At 51.7% G+C, this 20,588-nt stretch overlaps 1 protein-coding gene across 2 annotated transcripts in view; it reads left to right on the forward strand.

Annotated features, from left to right (window-relative positions):
- Positions 1-2,107: 2,107 nt before the first annotated feature.
- Positions 2,108-20,588, forward strand: part of LOC146059438 (interferon-induced GTP-binding protein Mx1-like) — a 57,834-nt gene continuing 39,353 nt past the window's right edge. Inside the window, exons 1-5 of one of the 2 annotated variants that reach the window (XM_083171665.1) lie at positions 2,108-2,344; positions 8,632-8,822; positions 13,928-14,065; positions 15,099-15,253; positions 15,942-16,080. In XM_083171665.1, the coding sequence (XP_083027791.1) occupies positions 8,633-8,822; positions 13,928-14,065; positions 15,099-15,253; positions 15,942-16,080 (622 nt within the window). In that variant the 5' untranslated portion in view covers positions 2,108-2,344; position 8,632. The remainder of the gene's footprint in view (positions 2,345-8,631; positions 8,823-13,927; positions 14,066-15,098; positions 15,254-15,941; positions 16,081-20,588) is intronic. The other variant, XM_083171663.1, reaches the window with a different exon arrangement.

Consider the following 20,588-nt stretch of genomic DNA (forward strand, 5'->3'; position numbering starts at 1 on the left):
CCGGCTGCAGCTCATGTCACTTGGTGGCTGCTGGCATATTAAAATAATTATATTTAATATACTTATTTAATAAATAAGTATATTAAATATACTTATTTAACATACCAGCAGCCACCAAGTGACATGAGCTGCAGCTGTGACATGAGCTGCAGCCGGTGCGTCACGATGGATAAGAGTCAAGAGAAGTGTGAAGATGTAATATTTAAAGTCCTAGTACAGCCAGTCCTGAGTTGTTGCCGTGCACTTACAGTGTGCTGTGGCAGGCTCCTCCGATGTGCTATCCCAGCCCAGTCAGTGTCACACGCGCCGGGGCTCCAAGTCCTGGCTGAACACTGGGCGATAATTGGCGCTATGAGGGAGACTGAATAGGACGAGTCCTACTCCTCCCATGATTAGTGCTCGGTGCCGGCGCGTGACGTAATGACGCACGGCACCGGCCGCAGCAGTGCAAACTGCAAAGTACTCTTGGGAACGCCGGGGGGAGGGGCGGAGGGAAGCCGGCGGCGCAGCACAGGGGCCCGGGAGCCAGGAGGAGGATGCGGCGGCGGCGCACATAAGAGTGAGGCTGATGCCAGCTGAAATAAGAAAAATAAAGAAATCGGTACATTCGGTACAATCATAATTTGCCGGTACAGACTGTTAAAAAACGGTACTGTACCGGCAAATTCGGTACAGTTGGAGGGTATGCTGTCGGTCTACATGAGTTTTTAAATTTTAAATTTTTTGAGCCGTCATGTGCCAAGAGCAGCGAGCCATGCCAGGGGACACGGTGTCCATGTCGACTATGCTGACATTCAGGCTGAAAACCTGTGAAAAACGCATGTCGACCTTTTGGCTGTCAACCTTCCCATTGTGGACCTAACGCTGGTGTCGACCTTCCAACCCTGTCGACCTTAGCCATGTCAACCTACAGTATTTCAGATGTCGACCAAAGCCCTGTCGACCTAATGCATGTCGGCCTTAATGCCGACAACCCTATGACCCACACCCGGCAGAAAGGCACATTGCTATTTTGCAGCTATCAGAATACAGGCTAATCTGTAGCTAACAGTTGTGGAACTACAAGTTAGGGATGGGTAATCATATGATGTTTCATCGTTAACATCGGATTTATGGTTCCAATGTTCGATGTTTAACCCTGTAATGTTGAGGATCCAATGTTTCATCTACATCGCTAGATTTCTCCCCCGATGTTTTTCTCAATCTTTGTTTTTTCTTTTGTGTGTCAATGTGTGCTGCTTTCAATGCTTTGCAGCCAGCTCACTCTCTCCTTGATTTATATTCATTAAAAACTTAAGAGACTGATAAAAAAAAACCATTAACAAACATGACAGTATCACTGCTGGCTGGGCTTTCATATGTGTGTGTGGCTGTGTGCAGCTGCTGTGGGTGGTAGCTGACAGTGAAAGACAGTCTGGCCAGCCATTCAGCAGCAGCACACAGGACAGCCCCACCCCTGCCTCACTGCAACTGGTGCTGTTAGTGAGTCACTGTCGCACAGGTCTGGTTTGCATATCAGTGCTGATATACAGACCACACTGTGCTAGAAGCACTACAGCAGACAGTGACACTCCAGGCAGGGAAGAGGAACTGCATGGGTTTTCAGAGATAGCGGGTGCTAGAATGAACAGTATAATACGATAGTCACTAGTAGTGACATAGTGGTGAACTCCCTTCATATTTATTTTATTTATTAATAGTTTCTTATATAGCGCAGCATATTCACTTGCGCTTTACAATAGGAGACAGTGATACAACAAACTGGGTATATACAGTCAGTCAAAGGTATGAGGGCCCTGCTCGCAAGCTTACAATCTATCAATTGATTTATTATTATGCAGCAAGCATATCACAGCACCTTACAAAGGGCCTGATTCAGTTGTGGATGCAGACATGTGCACAGTTTATTTCTGTGCAGTGATTTATTAGTAACAGCGGCTGCAGATACTGCAGATATTTAAAAAAACATCAAAACATCGGTTAACATCGGGTTCACAGTACCAATGTTTAGGTCTAAATGATGTTTTGCAACCAATGTTGAAAAACATCATTTGACCGATGTTTTCTTCCGATGTCCCATCCCTACTACAAGTCCCCGGATGTCCTGGTAGCCTGGCCCCCTGCCCCTGAGTCTGAGATGATCTCATAGACCCGGGGAAACTGGTTTCTGTCTGTTCTCTTGGGTCCTGGTGCAGTAGTTTCAGTTTCGATTCCTGAATCCCCCTCCTCCCCTCGTGTTCCCAGGCTCTGTGCATCAGTATAAGAGGCTGGGGGCGGTATCTCTAGCTGTTACTGCCGGACGGACTGTGACATTGCAGCATCACCTCTGAGACCTGACAGACAGGTGAGATGGGAGAGGCTTTGTCCCTTATACCTGTTATAGCACCGAAGAACCCAATGAGCCAGGGTTTATCTGTGAGGCTTATTTATGTGTGAGAACCCAGAAATCACAGCTAGACTGGCTCAGATTTGCTGCACCCTGTGCAACTTTATCTATTAAACTTCAGAGAGAGATAAAGTGATACAGTACTAACCAGTCAGCTCCTGACATTTTTTAAACACAGCCTGTAACAGCAGTTAGGAGCTGAATGGTTGGTACTTTACCTGTCTCCACTTTATCTCTCTCCAGGGCTTAGTAAATAGATCCCTTTTACCTCTCACCACTTTGTCGCGCGCTGTGTATTGTACTGTAAGCTTAAGGAGTAGAAAAGGGCTAAGGCAAACACAAGTGGGCACCGATCATGTGGGGCAGTATAGCGAGAAGGGGGCATGCTGGGCAGACACTTGGTGATGAGGGGGGAGGGGGCTAGGCACAAATACTATAGGTAGTGATGAGGAATGTATGGGCAGGGGAGGAGTGGTCCACGTGGCACAAAACCAGGTGGTGGCATATAATAGGGTACAGGATTGTACGGAAAGTGAAGCGTGTGGTTTAAAAGTACAAAGGGTGAATTAACCTGCATGGAAAATTGAAGCGGGGCACAAGGAAGTAAAAAATGGGCCTGTAGGGGGCAAAGTGATGCTAGAAAAGGGCATGTGGGGCACAATGAAGGGAGGAAGGGATACATGTGGCACAATGAACTGAGGAGGGGCCACGTGTGGTACAATAAGGTGAGGAGAGGACACGTGGGGCACAATGAAGTGAGGAGGGGGCATGTGTGGGGCATAATGAAGTGAGGAGGGGTCATGTGGGGCACAATGAAGTGAGGAGGGGTCACATGTGGTACAATGAAGTGGAGAGGGGGCATGTGTGGGGCACAATGAAGTGAAGAGGGGGCACGTGGGCCACAATGAAGTGAGGAGGGGACATGTGTGGGGTAAAATGAAGTGAGGAGGGGACATGTGTGGGGTACAATGAAGTGAGGAGGGGACATGTGTGGGGTACAATGAAGTGAGGAGGGGGCATGTGTGGGGTACAATGAAGTGAGGAGGGGGCATGTGTGGGCCACAATGAAGTGAGGAGGAGGCACGTGGGGCACAATGAAGTGAGGAGGGGGCACGTGGGGCACAATGAAGTGAGGAGGGGACACGTGTGGCACAATGAAGCGAGGAGGGGACATGTGGGGCACAATGAAGTGAGGAGGGGACATGTGGGGCACAATGAAGCGAGGAGGGGACATGTGGGGCACAATGAAGTGAGGAGGGGACACGTGTGGCACAATGAAGCGAGGAGGGGACATGTGGGGCACAATGAAGTGAGGAGGGGACACGTGTGGCACAATAAAGTGAGGGGGACACGTGTGGCACAATGAAGTGCGGAGGGGACACGTGGCACAATGAAGTGAGGAGGGGACATGTGTGGGCCACAATGAAGTGAGGAGGAGGCACGTGGGGCACAATGAAGTGAGGAGGGGACACATGGGGCACAATGAAGTGAGGAGGGGGCACGTGGGCCACAATGAAGTGAGGAGGGGGCAAGTGTGGTAAAATGAAGTGAGGAGGGGACATGTGTGGGGTACAATGAAGTGAGGAGGGGACATGTGTGGGGTACAATGAAGTGAGGAGGGGACATGTGTGGGGTACAATGAAGTGAGGAGGGGACATGTGTGGGGTACAATGAAGTGAGGAGGGGGCATGTGTGGGCCACAATGAAGTGAGGAGGGGGCATGTGTGGGCCACAATGAAGTGAGGAGGAGGCACGTGGGGCACAATGAAGTGAGGAGGGGGCATGTGGGGCACAATGAAGTGAGGAGGGGACATGTGAGGGGCACAATGAAGTGAGGAGGGGGCATGTGTGGGGCACAATGAAGTGAGGAGGGGGCACGTGGGCCACAATGAAGTGAGGAGGGGGCAAGTGTGGTAAAATGAAGTGAGGAGGGGACACGTGTGGGGTACAATGAAGTGAGGAGGGGGCATGTGTGGGCCACAATGAAGTGAGGAGGAGGCACGTGGGGCACAATGAAGTGAGGAGGGGGCATATGTGGGCCACAATGAAGTGAGGAGGAGGCACGTGGGGCACAATGAAGTGAGGAAGGGACATGTGTGGGGTACAATGAAGTGAGGAGGGGGCATGTGGGATATGTGGGCCACAATGAAGTGAGGAGGAGGCATGTGGGGCACAATGAAGTGAGGAGGGGACACGTGTGGCACAATGAAGTGAGGAGGGGACACGTGGCACAATGAAGTGAGGAGGGGGTATGTGGGGCACAATGAAGTGAGGAGGGGACACGTGTGGCACAATGAAGTGAGGGGGACATGTGTGGCACAATGAAGTGAGAAGGGGACATGTGTGGGCCACAATGAAGTGAGGAGGAGGCACGTGGGGCACAATGAAGTGAGGAGGAGGCACGTGGGGCACAATGAAGTGAGGAGGGGACACGTGTGGCACAATGAAGTATTTTTACACTGCAATATAGATATCAATTTGAAGTACAAACCCCACCTAAATCTAACTCTCTGCACATGTTACATCCGCCCCACCTGCAAAACCTGCGTTCTTCTATCCTGATAGCCTCCTGGCTAGTTCTGCTAACCAGTCAGTAAGGGGCACTGAACTATATCCCAATACTCCTGGTGAAGTGAGTGTGCTAGTGCTGTTACACTGGCTGCACAGGGGCCTGGGCTGTTCCTCAATGGACACTTAGGCCTGGAGGCTCTACCCCATTACCTAAGTGGACAGGAACAAGCCTGCAATGTAGGTTACTGGCTGGTAGCATTCCGATGCCTCCCAACCATCTTGTGAAATTTGTGATCACCAGTCCCTCTGGAGCAAACAATACGTAATTGCACCTATATAGCTACAGGTAGTGATGATTTTCATATTGTTACATATAGCCGGTATTCACATAGGAACAATAGTATATCTGAAATATTTACTTATTACTGCTTGCCTGCATATGTTGTCAGTATGAGGAAGCAAGGAAGAGCCCAACACACAAAAGGCAAGAAGCAGCAGAAGAGAGGAAGCCAGGAAGGCCAAAACAGGAATAAGGATGAACAGAAGAAGCATGGAGAAGTAAGGGAGAGGAAGCAGAGCATGGTGGGAGCAGCATGGAGAAGTAAGGGAGAGGAAGCAGGATGGAGGAAGAGGAGCAGAGCATGGTGGGAGCAGCATGGAGAAGTAAGGGAGAGGAAGCAGGATGGAGGAAGAGGAGCAGAGCATGGTGGGAGCAGCATGGAGAAGTAAGGGAGAATAAGCAGGATGGAGGAAGAGGAGCAGTGCATGGTGGGAGGAGCAAATAGAAGTAAGGGAGAGGAAGCAGGATGGAGGAAGAGGAGCAGAGCATGGTGGGAGCAGCATGGAGAAGTAAGGGAGAGGAAGCAGGATGGAGGAAGAGGAGCAGTGCATGGTGGGAGGAGCAGAGAGAAGGGAGAGGAAGCAGAATGGAGGAAGAGGAGCCGAGCATGGTGGGAGCAGCATGGAGAAGTAAGGGAGAGGAAGCAGGATGGAGGAAGAGGAGCAGAGCATGGTGGGAGGAGCAGAGAGAAGTAAGGGAGAGGAAGCAGGATGGAGGAAGAGGAGCAGAGCATGGTGGGAGGAGCAGAGAGAAGTAAGGGAGAGGAAGCAGGATGGAGGAAGAGGAGCAGAGCATGGTGGGAGCAGCATGGAGAAGTAAGGGAGAGGAAGCAGGATGGAGGAAGAGGAGCAGAGCATGGTGGGAGGAGCAGAGAGAAGTAAGGGAGAGGAAGCAGAATGGAGCAGAGCATGGTGGGAGCAGCAGAGAGCAGTAATGGAGTGGGAGCAGGGTGGAGGAAGAGGAGCAGTACATGGTGGGAGCAGCATGGAGAAGTAAGGGAGAGGAAGCAGGATGGAGGAAGAGGAGCAGTACCTTGTGGGAGCAGCGAACAGTAGGAAGGGAGTGGGAGCATGGTGGAGAAAGAGGAGCAGTGCATGGTGGAAGCAGCATGGAGAAGTAAGGGAGAGGAAGAGGAGCAGATGTTGTCAGTATGAGGAAGCAAGGAAGAGCCCAACACACAAAAGGCAAGAAGCAGCAGAAGAGAGGAAGCCAGGAAGGCCAAAACAGGAATAAGGATGAAAAGAAGAAGCATGGAGAAGTAAGGAAGAGGAAGCAGGATGGAGGAAGATTAGCAGAGCATGGTGGGCGAAGCATGATGAAGTAAGGGAGAGGGACCAGGATGGAGGAAGAGGAGCAGAGCATGGTGGGAGGAGCAGAGAGAAGTAAGGGAGAGGAAGCAGGATGGAGGAAGAGGAGCAGAGCATAGTAGGAGCAGCATGATGAAGTAATGGAGTGACTCTTCCTCCATCCAGCAGAGAGAATGATGACCAGCCAAAAAGAGCCAAAAAAGCTCAATTGAAAAAGTTAATTCTAATGTATTTTCCATTATTGAACAACTTCTGACTGCTCCATCACCTTAGCCATTGTAGATTATATGTTTAGTTAATTTGAAGCTTTAAAACAGATTGGGAACTTAAAAGGCATCTAAACTAGTGGTTATATCCAAAACTAGTAAGTGCGTTTGAAGCAAATGCTTCGAAAGCTAGTAAGGTAGATAATGTGAGAGAGATAACGAGATGTAGTAGCGCTACTATTTCCCATTCGCCGAACGATCCCTGCTGCCCGGACCTCTGTGAGCTGACAAGTACCAGGGGGGGGCGGGGGCAGGCATACAAGCTTACAAATACAGGGGGGGGGGGGTCGAGGATACAAGCTTACAAGTACCAGGGGAGGGTGGGGAGCAGGCATACAAGCTTACAACTACCAGCGGAGTGGGGGGGGGGGGGGGGGTCGAGGATACAAGCTTACAAGTACCAGTGGAGTGGGGGGGGGGGGGGGGGGGTCGAGGATACAAGCTTACAAGTACCAGTGGAGGGGAGCTTGCATACAGCTAACAAGTACCAGGGGAGGGGGAGAGGAGAGGGCATACAAGCATACAAGTACCGGGGGGGGGGGGGACTGTGTAGGATCCAATATAACGGTTCAGACCCGTTCAGACACTGCACAAATAACGGGTCTGGACCGTGTAGGATCCTTCTTTTTACCCATTTTGAATTACCGGTTTTCTTGAACCGGTAATTTAAAACTGGTGCTTTCACACTGCAGCTATAACCGTTTAAAAAGGCTAAGAAAACACCAATATACCGTTTTAGAGCTGCAGTGTGAAAGGGGTATAAGGAGGAAATGAGCCACAGGAGATATTTCTACCAGCGGGAGTACCCAGTAGGATATCCTAATGCATGCGTAGCCACTGTCCTGCTTTTCGGGACTTGAGCGACAGTGGAGAGATGCATACCTCCCAACTTTATCAATATCAGAATTGGGACACCTGCGCGGCGAAAAGGGGGCGTTGCGTGTATAAATGAGGGCGCAGCTTATGCAAATTAGGCCGCGCCTCCATTTTCACCCGCGAATAGACGCTGTGCGCAGGTTAATATTCACATTGTGGTTCTGTGCATATAGTTTATGGGCTGGGAAATAAATCATTGCGGCAAAATCGATTCATGCAGTACAACGCCCTATCACTGCTGGACAAAATAATTGATATTGATTAATCGATGTCTATCCCTACCCCAAAGGGGGAACAGGGCATTTGTGTGGTGTAATGTAGCACTTCTGGCCAAGTTCCTCTCTGATGAGAAATGGTGGAAGTCAGGTACGTCGGGTATGGATTGTATGGTCGACCTAAAGATGATCGACAGTATTAGGTCGACACCACTAGGTCGACATACTGGAAGGTCGACAGGGGTCTAGTTCGACGTGTCATTAGGTCAACACAAGTATTAGGTCGACATGATCTAGGTCGACAGTCAAAAGGTCGACATTGGATTTTTCACTGTTTTTGACCTGAATGTTGACACAGTCAACATGGACACAGTTATAAGTGCACTGCTTCCTCCCCTCTCATGGCTCGCTGCGCTCGGCACACAATTGCATTCTCCCGCTATGCCCTAGTGGATGGTCGGGAATGAAATACCGCCTGTCGGCACATGTCGGCTCAAAAAACAGTGAAAAAAACCCATGTCGACCTTTTGACTGTCGACCTACACCATGTCGACCTAATGCTTGCGTCGACCTGTCTCACTTGTGCCATGTTGACCTAGACCCCTCGACCTTCCAGTATGTTGACCTAGTGGTGTTGACCTAATGACTGTCGAGCAACCAACCGTATCCCGGTATTCCATACAGGATGACGAGATATAGGATGTAACGGTTTCTGCTCTTCTTCCTACAGGATGCCGAACTACTTGTACGAAACCTACGAGGAGAAGATCCGACCATGTATTGATCTCATTGACTCGCTGAGGAAGCTAGGCGTGGAGAAGGACCTGGCGCTACCGTCCATCGCGGTCATCGGTGACCAGAGTTCGGGAAAAAGTTCTGTTCTGGAGGCTCTGTCGGGAGTCACCCTCCCCCGAGGCAGCGGTGAGGTTATATCCACATCATTTACAGCAGCGAGGGATACATTTACTAAGATGGGAGTTCCCTACAACCAATCAGATGACAACTTCTAGTAGACAATAGATAGCATCTTGATTGGTTGCTATGGACAACAGCCCATTTTCAGTAGAACTCACATAGTAGTAAACATATGTCACATAGAAGGATTCTAAAAACTCATCCATACATATAATGCACAAGTATCTCTAACACCAAATTATTCACATTTCTCCTTTGCGGGGTTGGGTGCTGCATTACCACCTGCTGGCCACAAGTTGTATTGCAGCAGCTAAATGTATGCCTGCAGTTACTGCAGTCCTCATGTTGTATTAAAGCAGGGGTGTCCAAACTTTTTGCAAAGAGGGCCAGATATGGTGATGTGAAAATGTGTGGGGGGCCGACCATTCAGCCTGACATTCTTTGAACCATTAATCACATCAGAATGGTCCCCCACTCTGCCCCCATTCACTGTATGTCCCCCAGTGTGCCCCCATTCACTGTATGCCCCCCTCTGCCCCATTTACTGTATGCCCCCACTCTGCCCCATTCACTGTATGTCCCCCCACTCTGCCCCATTCACTGTATGTCCTTCACTTCCCCATTCACTGTATGTCCCCCACTCTGCACCATTCACTGTATGCCCCCCACTCTGCCCCCATTCACTGTATGTCCCCCAGCATGCCCCTCCTTCACTGTATGTCCCCCAGCGTGCCTCCATTCACTGTATGTCCCCCAGCCAATGTTCCCTCTAATTTTACAAAGGCTGTGTGCGGCAAAAGATTTTGGCTGTGCAACTTTGTAAGGAAATTTAAATTTTTGTGCGTCACATATATATAACTGGAAAATGACGTTCAGTATTTGTGTTAACTTTATTTCGAAATGATATTTAACATTCAAAACACAGCACACAATGTAGTTAATGGGTGAAACACACAATAATTGAGTCCACAACTGCAAAAAGGGGACAACTGCTGCTTTGTGCGCTCTGTTGTAATGTCTGTGCGCACGCTCGTCGAGTTGTGTGCGCGCGCACCGCTTAGAGGGAACACTGCCCCCAGCCTGCCCCTCCTTCACTGTATGTCCCCCAGCCTGCCCCCCCTTCTCTGAATGTACCACATACTGCCTCCCTTCACTATATTTTCCCCGGCAGGAGACAGATGCTTGGGGTCCCTCACTCCTCCACTCCACATATTACAGGAGCAAGCTTCACTGTATATTCCCCACCTGAGCCCCCTTCTCTGTATTTCCCCCAGCCTGCCCCCATTCACTGTATGTCCCTTTGTCCCCCACTCTGCACCATTCACTGTATATCCCCCACTCTGCACCATTCACTGTATACCTCCCCACTCTGCCCCCATTCACTGTATGTCCCCCACCGTGCCCCTCCTTCATTGTATGTCCACCAGCCTGCCCCATTCACTCTGCCCTATTCACTGTATGTCCCCCAGCATGCCCCCACTCACTGTATGTCCCCCAGCGTGCCCCTTCACTGTATATTTCCCACCTGAGCCCCCTTCTCTGTATTTCCCCCAGCCTGCCCCCATTCACTTTGTCCCCCAGCCTGCCCCCATTCACTTTGTCCCCCACTCTGCACCATTCACTGTATATCCCCCACTCTGCCCCCATTCACTGTATGTCCCCCAGCGTGCCCCTCCTTCATTGTATGTCCCCCAGCCTGCCCCCATTCACTCTGCCCCATTCACTGTATGTCCCCCAGCGTGCCCCTCCTTCACTGTATGTCCCCCAGCCTGCCACCATTCACTGTATGTCCCCCAGCATGCCCCTGCTTCACTGTATGTCCCCCAGCCTGCCCCCATTAACTGTATGTCCCCCACTCTGCCCCTTTCACTGTGTATTCCCATAATCCGCCCCTCCTTCGCTGTATGTACCCCATTCAATGTATGCCCCCCACTCTGCCCCTCCTTTGCTGTATGTACCCCATTCACTTTATGTCCCCCAGCCTGCCCCTCCTTCACTGTATGTCCCCCAGCCTGCCTCCCTTCTCTGAATGTACCACATACTGCCTCCCTTCACTATATTTTCCCCGGCAGGAGACAGATGCTTGGGCTCCCGCCCTCCTCCGCTCCACATATTACAGGAGCAAGCTTCCCCTTTGCTGCCCCCCCCCCCCCCCTGCACACTGCTGTCACTGTGATCGCGGTGGAGGGTTATATATAATTGCAGCAGCAGGAGTTGGACACATACTCATCTGAAAGATAGCAAACACGTCTCACAGTGGCAGCCGACACCTCCTCACCAATGCAGACAGCAAGCCAGCAAGGTAAAGGCGCGCTTGCCGGGGTCCCACCTCTAGAGTCCTGTGCTGTGCGTCCCAAGTCAGCCTCCAGCTGCCCGCTTCTGGCTGGAGGCTGCGGGACGCTTGAAGTGACATCACGGGCCGCAATTGGCCCCCGGGCCAGACTTTGGACATGCCTGACCTAGACTATATAATGGGTCCAATTTCCGTCTTTCTGCCATACATTTGTGGTAAGCACCCCCTAATCTCCCCACCTTTACATATAGTCATGAACCCTCAAAGTGCTGGTTAAACCGCACCACAAGTCATAGAAATATAGCAGTACTAGGGTGGCCAATCCCGGGATCGGGATCGGCGGGATCCCGGGATTTGGCCCCCAAAACGCCGGGATTTCAATCCCGGGATTGGAGTTTCCAATCCCGGGATTGGAGTTTCCAATCCCGGGATTTTGGGATTAGATTGCGCATGCGCAGTCTAATGCTGGGCAGCGTCTGAGCGGGTGCTCAGCAGCTGCCCGGCTTCTCCCGTCCCGTGCAGCGCGGCTCTGCGCAGCGTGCCGACGTCAGAGGTCACGCTGCGCAGGCCGCATAGGATTTCTCCATGTTGTCTGTGAGCTGTGACTGACCCCGGGCACGAACACCCGCCCAGCCACAGACCAGACCGCCGGCGCCCACCCGCCCAGCAGCAGACCAGCCCGCTCCCCATCATCAACACAGCTTGTCCTCCCACCCGGCTCCATCTCCTCTGCTCGCCCACCCACCCGGCTCCCGGCCGCACCATGCAGTAAGTACATATGCGGGGCGGCCGAGGCTTGTTTTTTATATTAGGGAAGCCAATCCCGGGAATCCCGGGATTGGGCATTTTTCAATCCCGAATTCCGGGATTGAAAAAATGCCCCGGGATTGGCTTCCCTAAGCAGTACATTTAAAATGATATTTTTGTGGGTAGAATGTAAACTCCGAACTAGATATGCACATGGTGAAAATGTTTAATAATGCACATAAGTTCGGTAGATGTTTGGTGTTTGTCAGGGACGTAACTAGGGTGGCGCAAAAGTGCATATGCCCTGTGGGCAGAGAACTGGCTGCATCCATGCTCTGCCGCAATGTATATATGTAGTTGTGCACCAGGCTCCTTCTAAAATGAACACAACAGTGTACTGTAAGTCAGTGATTTGATGTGAGGCAGTGCCTCCCCTGCCTCCCCTGACCGCACATCTCTGATCGAAGCTCACCAGATTTCCAGCGCTATATACTGCTAGCAGGGCCTCCACAGTGTTTCTTATATGCTGTCAAATTCTATGTTTCCAGTTTACCTTCCATAAGTCTTGACATCAGTTTTGGTTTTATTGAGCATCTATGGCTGGCCCATGGACCTCAACTTGACTCAAGGTGTTTAGATGTAGGGCATCCTTCCCCATAAACGACCTACAGTATATAAGTTCCATTGCTATGAATGGCTACAGGGCTAGATTCTCTAAGCTTCAAAAGTGATAAAATGGAGAGTGATAAACAACCAGCCAATCAGCTCTTAGTGCCCAGTGTGTATGGCCGGACGATGAACGGTGAGCGCTGCTGCGCGCTTCCGCATCATCGCCAGGAAAGCCGCTCATCTGCTTGTATTACCAACAGATGAGCGGCTTTGTGGATGGCTTGTCATAGCGCTGCGCTAGGGTGAAGCCCCCCGCCCCCCGCTGACATCTCCGGGCAGGGGGAAAAGTGTGTATGTAGTGTGTATGTACAGAGCAGCTTTCCCCCCAGCAATGACAGAGGTCATCGCTTGTCATAATCTCCCAGTGTGTATGGACTTTAAGGCTCTGGTGGAGTTCTTTCCTCTCACCGAACCCCTTTTGTTGTACATCGTAGTGGTTTGGATCTTCTGGGATCAACATCCTTATGGACGTCTCTGTTAATCGATAGTTTCTTTAGTTTTACCTGCATGCAGATGTTCTGACCAACCCTCAACAAGATCCTGTCATTCTGTGATGGGGGTGAGGTGTAGAGGAGAGGGCGGGGAGAGGAGGCAGGTCTTCCATTCACCGGCCCCGATCTCCTGGATCTCCTGTCCCCCAGCATCGGCTGCCACTGCTCTTTTGTCCCCATCATTGGCTACTGCTGCTCTTCTGTGCCTGGCTACCACTGCCCACCTGTCTCTGCCACCAGCTACCGCTCCCTACCTCAGGAATGGCTGCTGCAAAACACTTCCACGGGGACACACTCATTTGTAAAATTGAGTCCTAGGTCCGTAATGGGTGGCAGATGACTGACTGAATCCCGACTGTTAAAACCCTGACAGTTGGGATCCCGTTGGACAGGGGCTATACCACAACCCCCACAAAGGGAGAATAGAATAGGTGGCGAGTGCAGCGAGCTACTGTGCCCGCAGTGTGGCGAGCGCAGTGAGCCCACAAGGGGCTTTGTTGCGCTCGTCCCGGCAGTCGGATTCCGATGTGGGGCTAATGAGTTTCGGATTCCCGACTGTCGACGTGTTTTACCACACTCGTCCGCAATATAGGGTAAAATACACAATATAGTTCGTATTTGCGATCACTGTCTTCCACTGCTCCTCTTCTCTGAGCTTGGCTAGTCGTAAATGGCTGCCTGGGGCAGAGGGAGGGCGGGGTATATGGAAGGAGGAGCCTGTGCTGTCAAACCTTAACTTCTTAGTACCCTGACTCCTCCAGCACCAGCTAGACCCGATGGTCCCTCCAGTGTCCCTCATAGCATCAGAGAATTTATCAGTGGGACATAAGAGGGTCACTAGCAGTGTAATGTAAGACATCATATTAGGGAACTTGAGATCTGATCATGTAGATACTCTTCTTGTTTGACAGGCATTGTCACCCGATGTCCCCTAGAGCTAAAACTTATCAAAGGTAAAGAAGGTTCGGAATGGAAGGGGAAAATTAGCTATTTGGAAATCAACCAAGAACTGGAAAATCCCAAGGAGGTGGAGAAGGAAATCATCAAAGGTGAGTGATATAGGCATCTGCTGGATATTATCTGTAAGTCATAAGCACCTCCCAGACAGTAGCAGTTGCAAACATGGACCAGATCTAGCAGAGGGAAGCCAGATAAAACATCAGCATTAATTGTACCTTTAATCATTTTGTAATTAACACTGTTGGGATCATAGTGTTCCCCCTAGGAATTTTTGGGGGCAGGGCGCCGCTGTACGGGATCGGGGCGGACCGTGCCCGCCGACCTCATCGTTGTAGGCGGTCCCAGGCCGTCGCGTCACCAAAGGAGGCGTGCCCGGGCCGCCGCGTCACCAGAGGAGGCGTGCCCGGGCCGCCGCGTCACCAGATGAGGCGTGCCCGAGCCGCCGCGTCACCAAAGTGGGCGTGCCCGGGCTTCCTCCGTCTGGCCCCGCCGAAGTCCGTGAGCTGCCGGGGAAGCCTAGCGCCGCCGAGATTGCGTTGCCTGGAGCTTCCCCGGGCACAACATTAGTCAGGCAGCAGGCTCTTTTAGCGGGGCGCTGCTGGAGGGGCAGGGCGCATTTTGCCCTTTAGAAATCGGGCAGGGCGCAGCGCCCCGCTAAAACAGCCTAGCGGGAACACTAGGATCATATGTGCTCCAGGGATTAGGGCCGTGTTCCTCAGCCTCCGGGACAGAGCAGTCGATGCCTCTCTGCTTTATTAGCCTGTCTTGGATGGAAGAAAGAAAGTCTCCCATACTGTGGTCCACCTGCAGGGGCACCAATACTTTAGCAGATCTGGGAGCTGGGGAGCGTGGGCACAGGTGTGGGCATGGATACCACTCTTTGGTGGTTATTCTGGTTGATTCGCACCTTCAGAATTCCTTATACCATCTATAATGCCACCCAGGGGGTTAGATCCTGATAAATAATACACTTTTCTATATGTGTGTGCTGTGGGGTGGGAATAAGACTGTAAGTCTAGTGGGGTGGGAGACTGAGGTGGACAACCCAAATTCTCATTGGTTACAGTACATTGGTTGTGCCATAGTCCATAATATTGTTGCTTTACAATACCTCTTTTGCAGCTCAGGATGCAATGGCTGGACCAGGGGTTGGGATCTGTTCTGATCTCATTAGCCTTGAGGTGACCTCTCCAGAGGTTCCTGACCTGACGCTCATAGATCTCCCTGGAATTGCAAGAGTGCCTGTTGGAGACCAACCAAAGGACATCGGAGACCAGGTAAGTTACAAGACTCTCTGGTGGCTGTAGTAACACTTGTATGCTTTACTACGCATCCAGATAATGTCCCAACACACCAATTTCATTACCTGATTGAAATCAACAAATCCAGGGTGGCAAGAGGTTAATCCTATATACTGGGGACCAAGTAAAAAGCACATAATCAATTATTATTTATCCAATAGGAAAAACTTAAATTGTATATTGTGGAGACAATTCCTTTTCTGGCTCCTCCCCCTCCCCCCCCCAGCACTTCCACGCCCACCTCCAGGACCCTTCTCCTCGCAGCAGCCAGTATGACCCAATACAGTGTGTGGTAATTTACTGGGGGCTGGCCCCTCCTCACCACTTTGTATGTTGCTCCCCACTTCCTCCTCAGCATCCTCCCCCCACCACTCCATAGATAGATATAAAGAAATCTTTTTTCAGTCTAGCTGCCCTTCAGGGGGAAACATAGAGCAATTTATTAGCACCAAAATGTCATTCTATCTTTTCCTCATCCCCAAACCAGAAAACATTGTGGAACCTGTGTACATACACAAAGTCATTTCCCACTGTGCATCAGACTCAGTGACACAATAACTAAGAGGAAGAGACTATACAACCAATAGGAATAATGGATTGTAAACCATACTCTATGTCTTGTCTCTTATGCCTGGATTTAACACGTTACATATTGTGGTTACAGACCAAAAGGCTCATCAGAAAGTTCATTGAGAGACAGGAAACCATCTGCTTGGTGGTGGTACCATGTACTGTTGACATAGCAACAACTGAAGCCCTGGACATGGCTCGTGAGGTGGACCCTAACGGGGAGAGAACTCTGGGTGAGTTCAATGGTCATTTCTTGAGTATTTTGGGCATAAAACATCCTGATGACCACTTATGCTGCTTTCACACCGCAAAACCTGCACAGACCAGGTATTTAAAAAGGTTTTTGAAACGGGTCAGAACAAGTTTAACCCCTTTCACACCGCATGTAAATACCTGGTCTAAAGCAGGTTTGCGGTGTGAAAGCTATAGTGAAAATCGGTAAAGCCGCCCCCCCCCCCGTACGCACGGAGAGATGGCGCTGAGACATAGGCAGCAGCAGCGCAGAGTGTGCTGATGATGAGAGGGACAGAGAGCAGGCAGCCAGCGGTGCAGCTGATGGAGAGCGGGCAGGGGGGCATCCACATCGTGCTCCCGCTGCCCGCACTCCGCTGCTGCCCCGCTCCGGAACTGGGCAGACAGGACAGACAGCCGCCCGCACCTCAGCCAGAGCCGCCCGTCCCCGCTCACCTCCTCGGCGCAGTGCAGCAGCCACCGCTTTCACCCCGGGCAGGGCAGGACACAGTGCCCCGGAGTTGCAGGGACCCCCTGCCCCCACCGCGACCATTCCCTTCCCTGCGCTGGGGGGGGGGGGAGGAGAATTGGAAACGGTAAAATCACTCAGCACCTTTCAGACCGCACACATTACCGTTTTGAAACGGTAAAAAAACGGCAATAAAACGGTAAATATGTGCGGTCTGAAAGGGGCATTACTTAGGGCCTGATTCTTTAACGTTCCGATGGTGGGGGGGTGTTGCGTATGCGCGTATTTGCGCATGTGCAATCCTCAGGGAGCGAACGACTTCGGCAGTTTCACACTCGCCGATGCTGGTCGGTATTTCAGGGCTCGCTAAGCAGCATTAGTGAGCCTTGCTGAATCAGGACCTTAGGGCCAGATGTACTAAGCTTCAAAAGTGATAAAGTGGAGAGTGATAAACAACCAGCCAATCAGCTCCTGTCTGACATTTTTCAAACACAGTCTGTTACATGGCAGGTAGGGCCTGATTGGCTGGCTGTGTATCACTCTCCATTTTATCACTTTTTGAAGCTTGATACATCTGGGCCTTAGAAAGAAAGATGTTTGACATGGGAATAATCTTTACATATAGGCCCCTATTCAGATCGCCTCACCCGGACGCGAATTTGGGCAGCGTACCGATGTTGTGCGTATACGCATGTGCAGAACCATTTCTGCGCATGTCTGTATGCAGGTAGTGTACGAACATGGCTAGAGGTCCGGTCGCCGAGTGCTCGCTCCTGGCCTTCTGAACAGGGGGTGGATAGGGGCGTTGCGGGCTGATCAGGGTCATTACCATATGCGCAGGCCCTGCGTTTCATGGCCGTTCCCATGAAAACGCAGGGTGTGCATATGGAAATGCAGTCGTTAAGTGCGTGCGGGTGGGGCGGTCAGCTGCCCGCCCATATCCCTGCTTTTCTTCACTCATATGTGTGAGTGGTCTAGACCACTTGTGCAATGTCCCAGATCACCTAGCTTGTGCACAGGTGTAGTCATTACTAACTGTCACAAGTCCCACACCACCTAGCTGATGCACAGCTGTAGTCATTACTAACTGTCACATTCCCAGAACACCTAGCTGGTGCACCGGTGTAGTCATTACTAACTGTCACATTCCCAGGACACATAGCTGGTGCACCGGTGTAGTAATTACTAACTGTCACATTCCCCAGGTCACCTAGCTAGTGCACAGCTGTAGTCATTACTAGCTGTCAAATGTCCCAGACCACCTATTGTTCTTAGTGATGCAAATGAAAATAAGAAACCTGCACATTTCCTCTGTGTTAGTTCTGCCTTCTTCGGGGAATGTGAGTTCTTGCAATGAGCAGTGGGAGGGTACACTCTGATTTATATTGACTCTAAAATGGTACTGATTCTAATAAAGTGGTGATTTGCTTGATACTTCTAAAATCTTACTTTTGAAAAAAAAACAGCAAATTACATACATTTGCATATTATTAGAATGTACTTTAGTTATATAGCCCATAGGACATATTTTTCGCAAAGTTTCAGTCCCTTATATTGTCTTGCTCCCATCTGACAATAAACTGCTGGGTGCAAATGTTGAGCCCATAGCCACGTCACAGTCTGTTGTAAAACTGACATTCAAACCAGAAGAATTGGGGTTGAGAGTTGAGCCCATACAGTGGATGTCCAGGAAGACAGACTTTTATCTTGAGCGTGTTCAAAAGCACTGAGACAGGATGTCATTAATGATGCATCTCTTATATATTTGGCTACATCTGTCACTCAAAGTGTGTCTGACTCTCTAACGCTGGGTGGAGCCTCTGACTCACATGACTGACGCACATGACAGAGAACCAGCCCAGTGCCAGACACCCTCTGCCTCCCCATGTTACCCAGCACAGACACAGCTACTCACCAGACACACCAGGTGAGCGCCCCCCGCCGCCCCCCTCCTGTGATTCGCGGCACACACACCCCCCCCGCGCGCGATTCGCGACACCCCCCCCCCCTGCGACTCCCACGATTTGCGGCACCCCACCCCCGCAACCCCCCCTCCCGCGATTCGCGACAAAAACCTCCGCCCCCCCTACCACGATTTGCGGCACCCCCCCCCCCCCCCCCCGTGACCCCCCTCCCACGATTCGCGCGCTCCTCCGCCCCCGGGAAACCTACCCCCCACGATTTGCGGCAACCCCAGCCACCACGACCCCCCCCCTCCGGCGATTCGGGGCACCCCACCCCCCCGCGACCCTCCCGCGATTCGCAGCAGCCTGCCCCCGCATACCCCCCTTCCGTGATACGCTGCAACCACCCGCGCCCATCCCCCCTGCACCCCGACCAACCCTCCCGCGATTCCCGGCACCCCCCCCCCCCCGTGATTCGCGGCAAGCCCCGCGACCCCCCCTCCCGCGATTCGCTGCAACCCCCGCGCCCCCCTCCCGCAACTCGCAGCACCCACCCCCGCAACCCCCCCTCCCGCAATTCATGGAACACCCCCCCTCCTGCGGACACCCCCCACCACCCCACCCCCAGCCGCCGCGATTCAGAGCAATCCGAGGATCAAATGGCGCATGCAAAACACTAACACAGCTATGGTCGACGATGAAAAAGGTTGACATGAGTTTTTGAAGATTTATTTTTCACTTTTTGAATGTTTTCATATTCATTCTCATGTGTCGACATGGTCACCAATGAAGTGCCACACTTATGTCACATTTAATGTGTTGACCTTTCTGTGTTGATTTTTTCTTGTGGCGATTTGTGGCACCCCAGCGACCCCCTCCCATGGTTCACATCACACCCCCCCCCCGCAATTCGCGTGACACCCCCCCTCCTGCGATTCGCAGCACCCCACGACCCCCCCTCCCACGATTCACGCCAACCCCCCGGGCCCCCCCTCCAGCGGTTCTCAGTACCCCCTACCGCGATTCCACCCCCCCTGACCCCCCCCTCCTGTCATTGCGGCAACCCCCCGCACCCGCGACCCACCCTCCCACGATTCACTGCAGCGCCCCCCCCCTCCCACGATTCGCGGCACCCACACCCCCCGCGACCCCCCCTCCCGCAATTCACGGCATCCACCCACGACCCCTCCTCCCGTGATTCACGGACACCCCTCACCTCCTCTCCCCCCCCCCCCGCGCGTGATTCACGGCAACCCCAGGATTAATTGGCACATGCAAAACACTGACATGGCTATGGTCGACAATGAAAAAGGTTGACATGAGTTTTTGAAGATTTAATTTTCTTTTTTTGAATGTTTTCATATTCATTCTCATGTGTCGACATGGACACCAATGAAGTGCCACACTTATGTCAACATTTACATGTGTTGACCTTTCTGTGTTGATTTTTTCTTGTAGCAATTTTTTCCCAGTGACAATTATGAACTATGTGCAAGTCAACCTAGACATCATCAACCAATTCTTTGTATAATATATAACACCTGTTCTGTTTTACTGTAGGTGTTTTAAGTCAGATCTTTTACTGCTACTATTACTGTTTATGTAAATGCATTCTGAATGACAGCAACATCCTACCATCCTTCTACAAGAATATATAACCAACTAGGTGATTCCCCGTGCCCCCCCTCCCGCAATTTACGGACCCCCCGCGCACCCCCCCTCCCGCAATTCAGGCCCCCCTCCCACGATTCACGTCACCCCCGCGCACCCCCCCTCCCGCAATTCGCAACCCCCCTATCGCAATTCACGCCCCCTCCCACGCTTTGCGGAATCCCGCCCTCTCCCGCGATTCGCGGACACCTGCGCCCCCTCCCTCCCTTGATTCACGGCACCCCCCCCGCGCCCCTCCCGCAATTCATAGCACCCCTGCTCCCCTCTTTAGTCCCCCGTATACTCACACACCCCTATCACTACCCAGCTTCCTGCTCTCCTGAACCGTAACTTCCACCACTGGGGAGTCGCTGACGCTGTTTTGCTCACATGCCCCTATCATGCCTCATAGCCCAGCCTCCTGCTCTCATGCACCCAGTAGGAGGAGACACTGACTCAGGGCCACCGTCCTGTACTCCTGTGCTGC

This window comes from Crinia signifera, chromosome 2 (assembly GCF_055691185.1).
Source record: "Crinia signifera chromosome 2, ASM5569118v1, whole genome shotgun sequence".
NCBI lineage: Eukaryota > Metazoa > Chordata > Amphibia > Anura > Myobatrachidae > Crinia > Crinia signifera.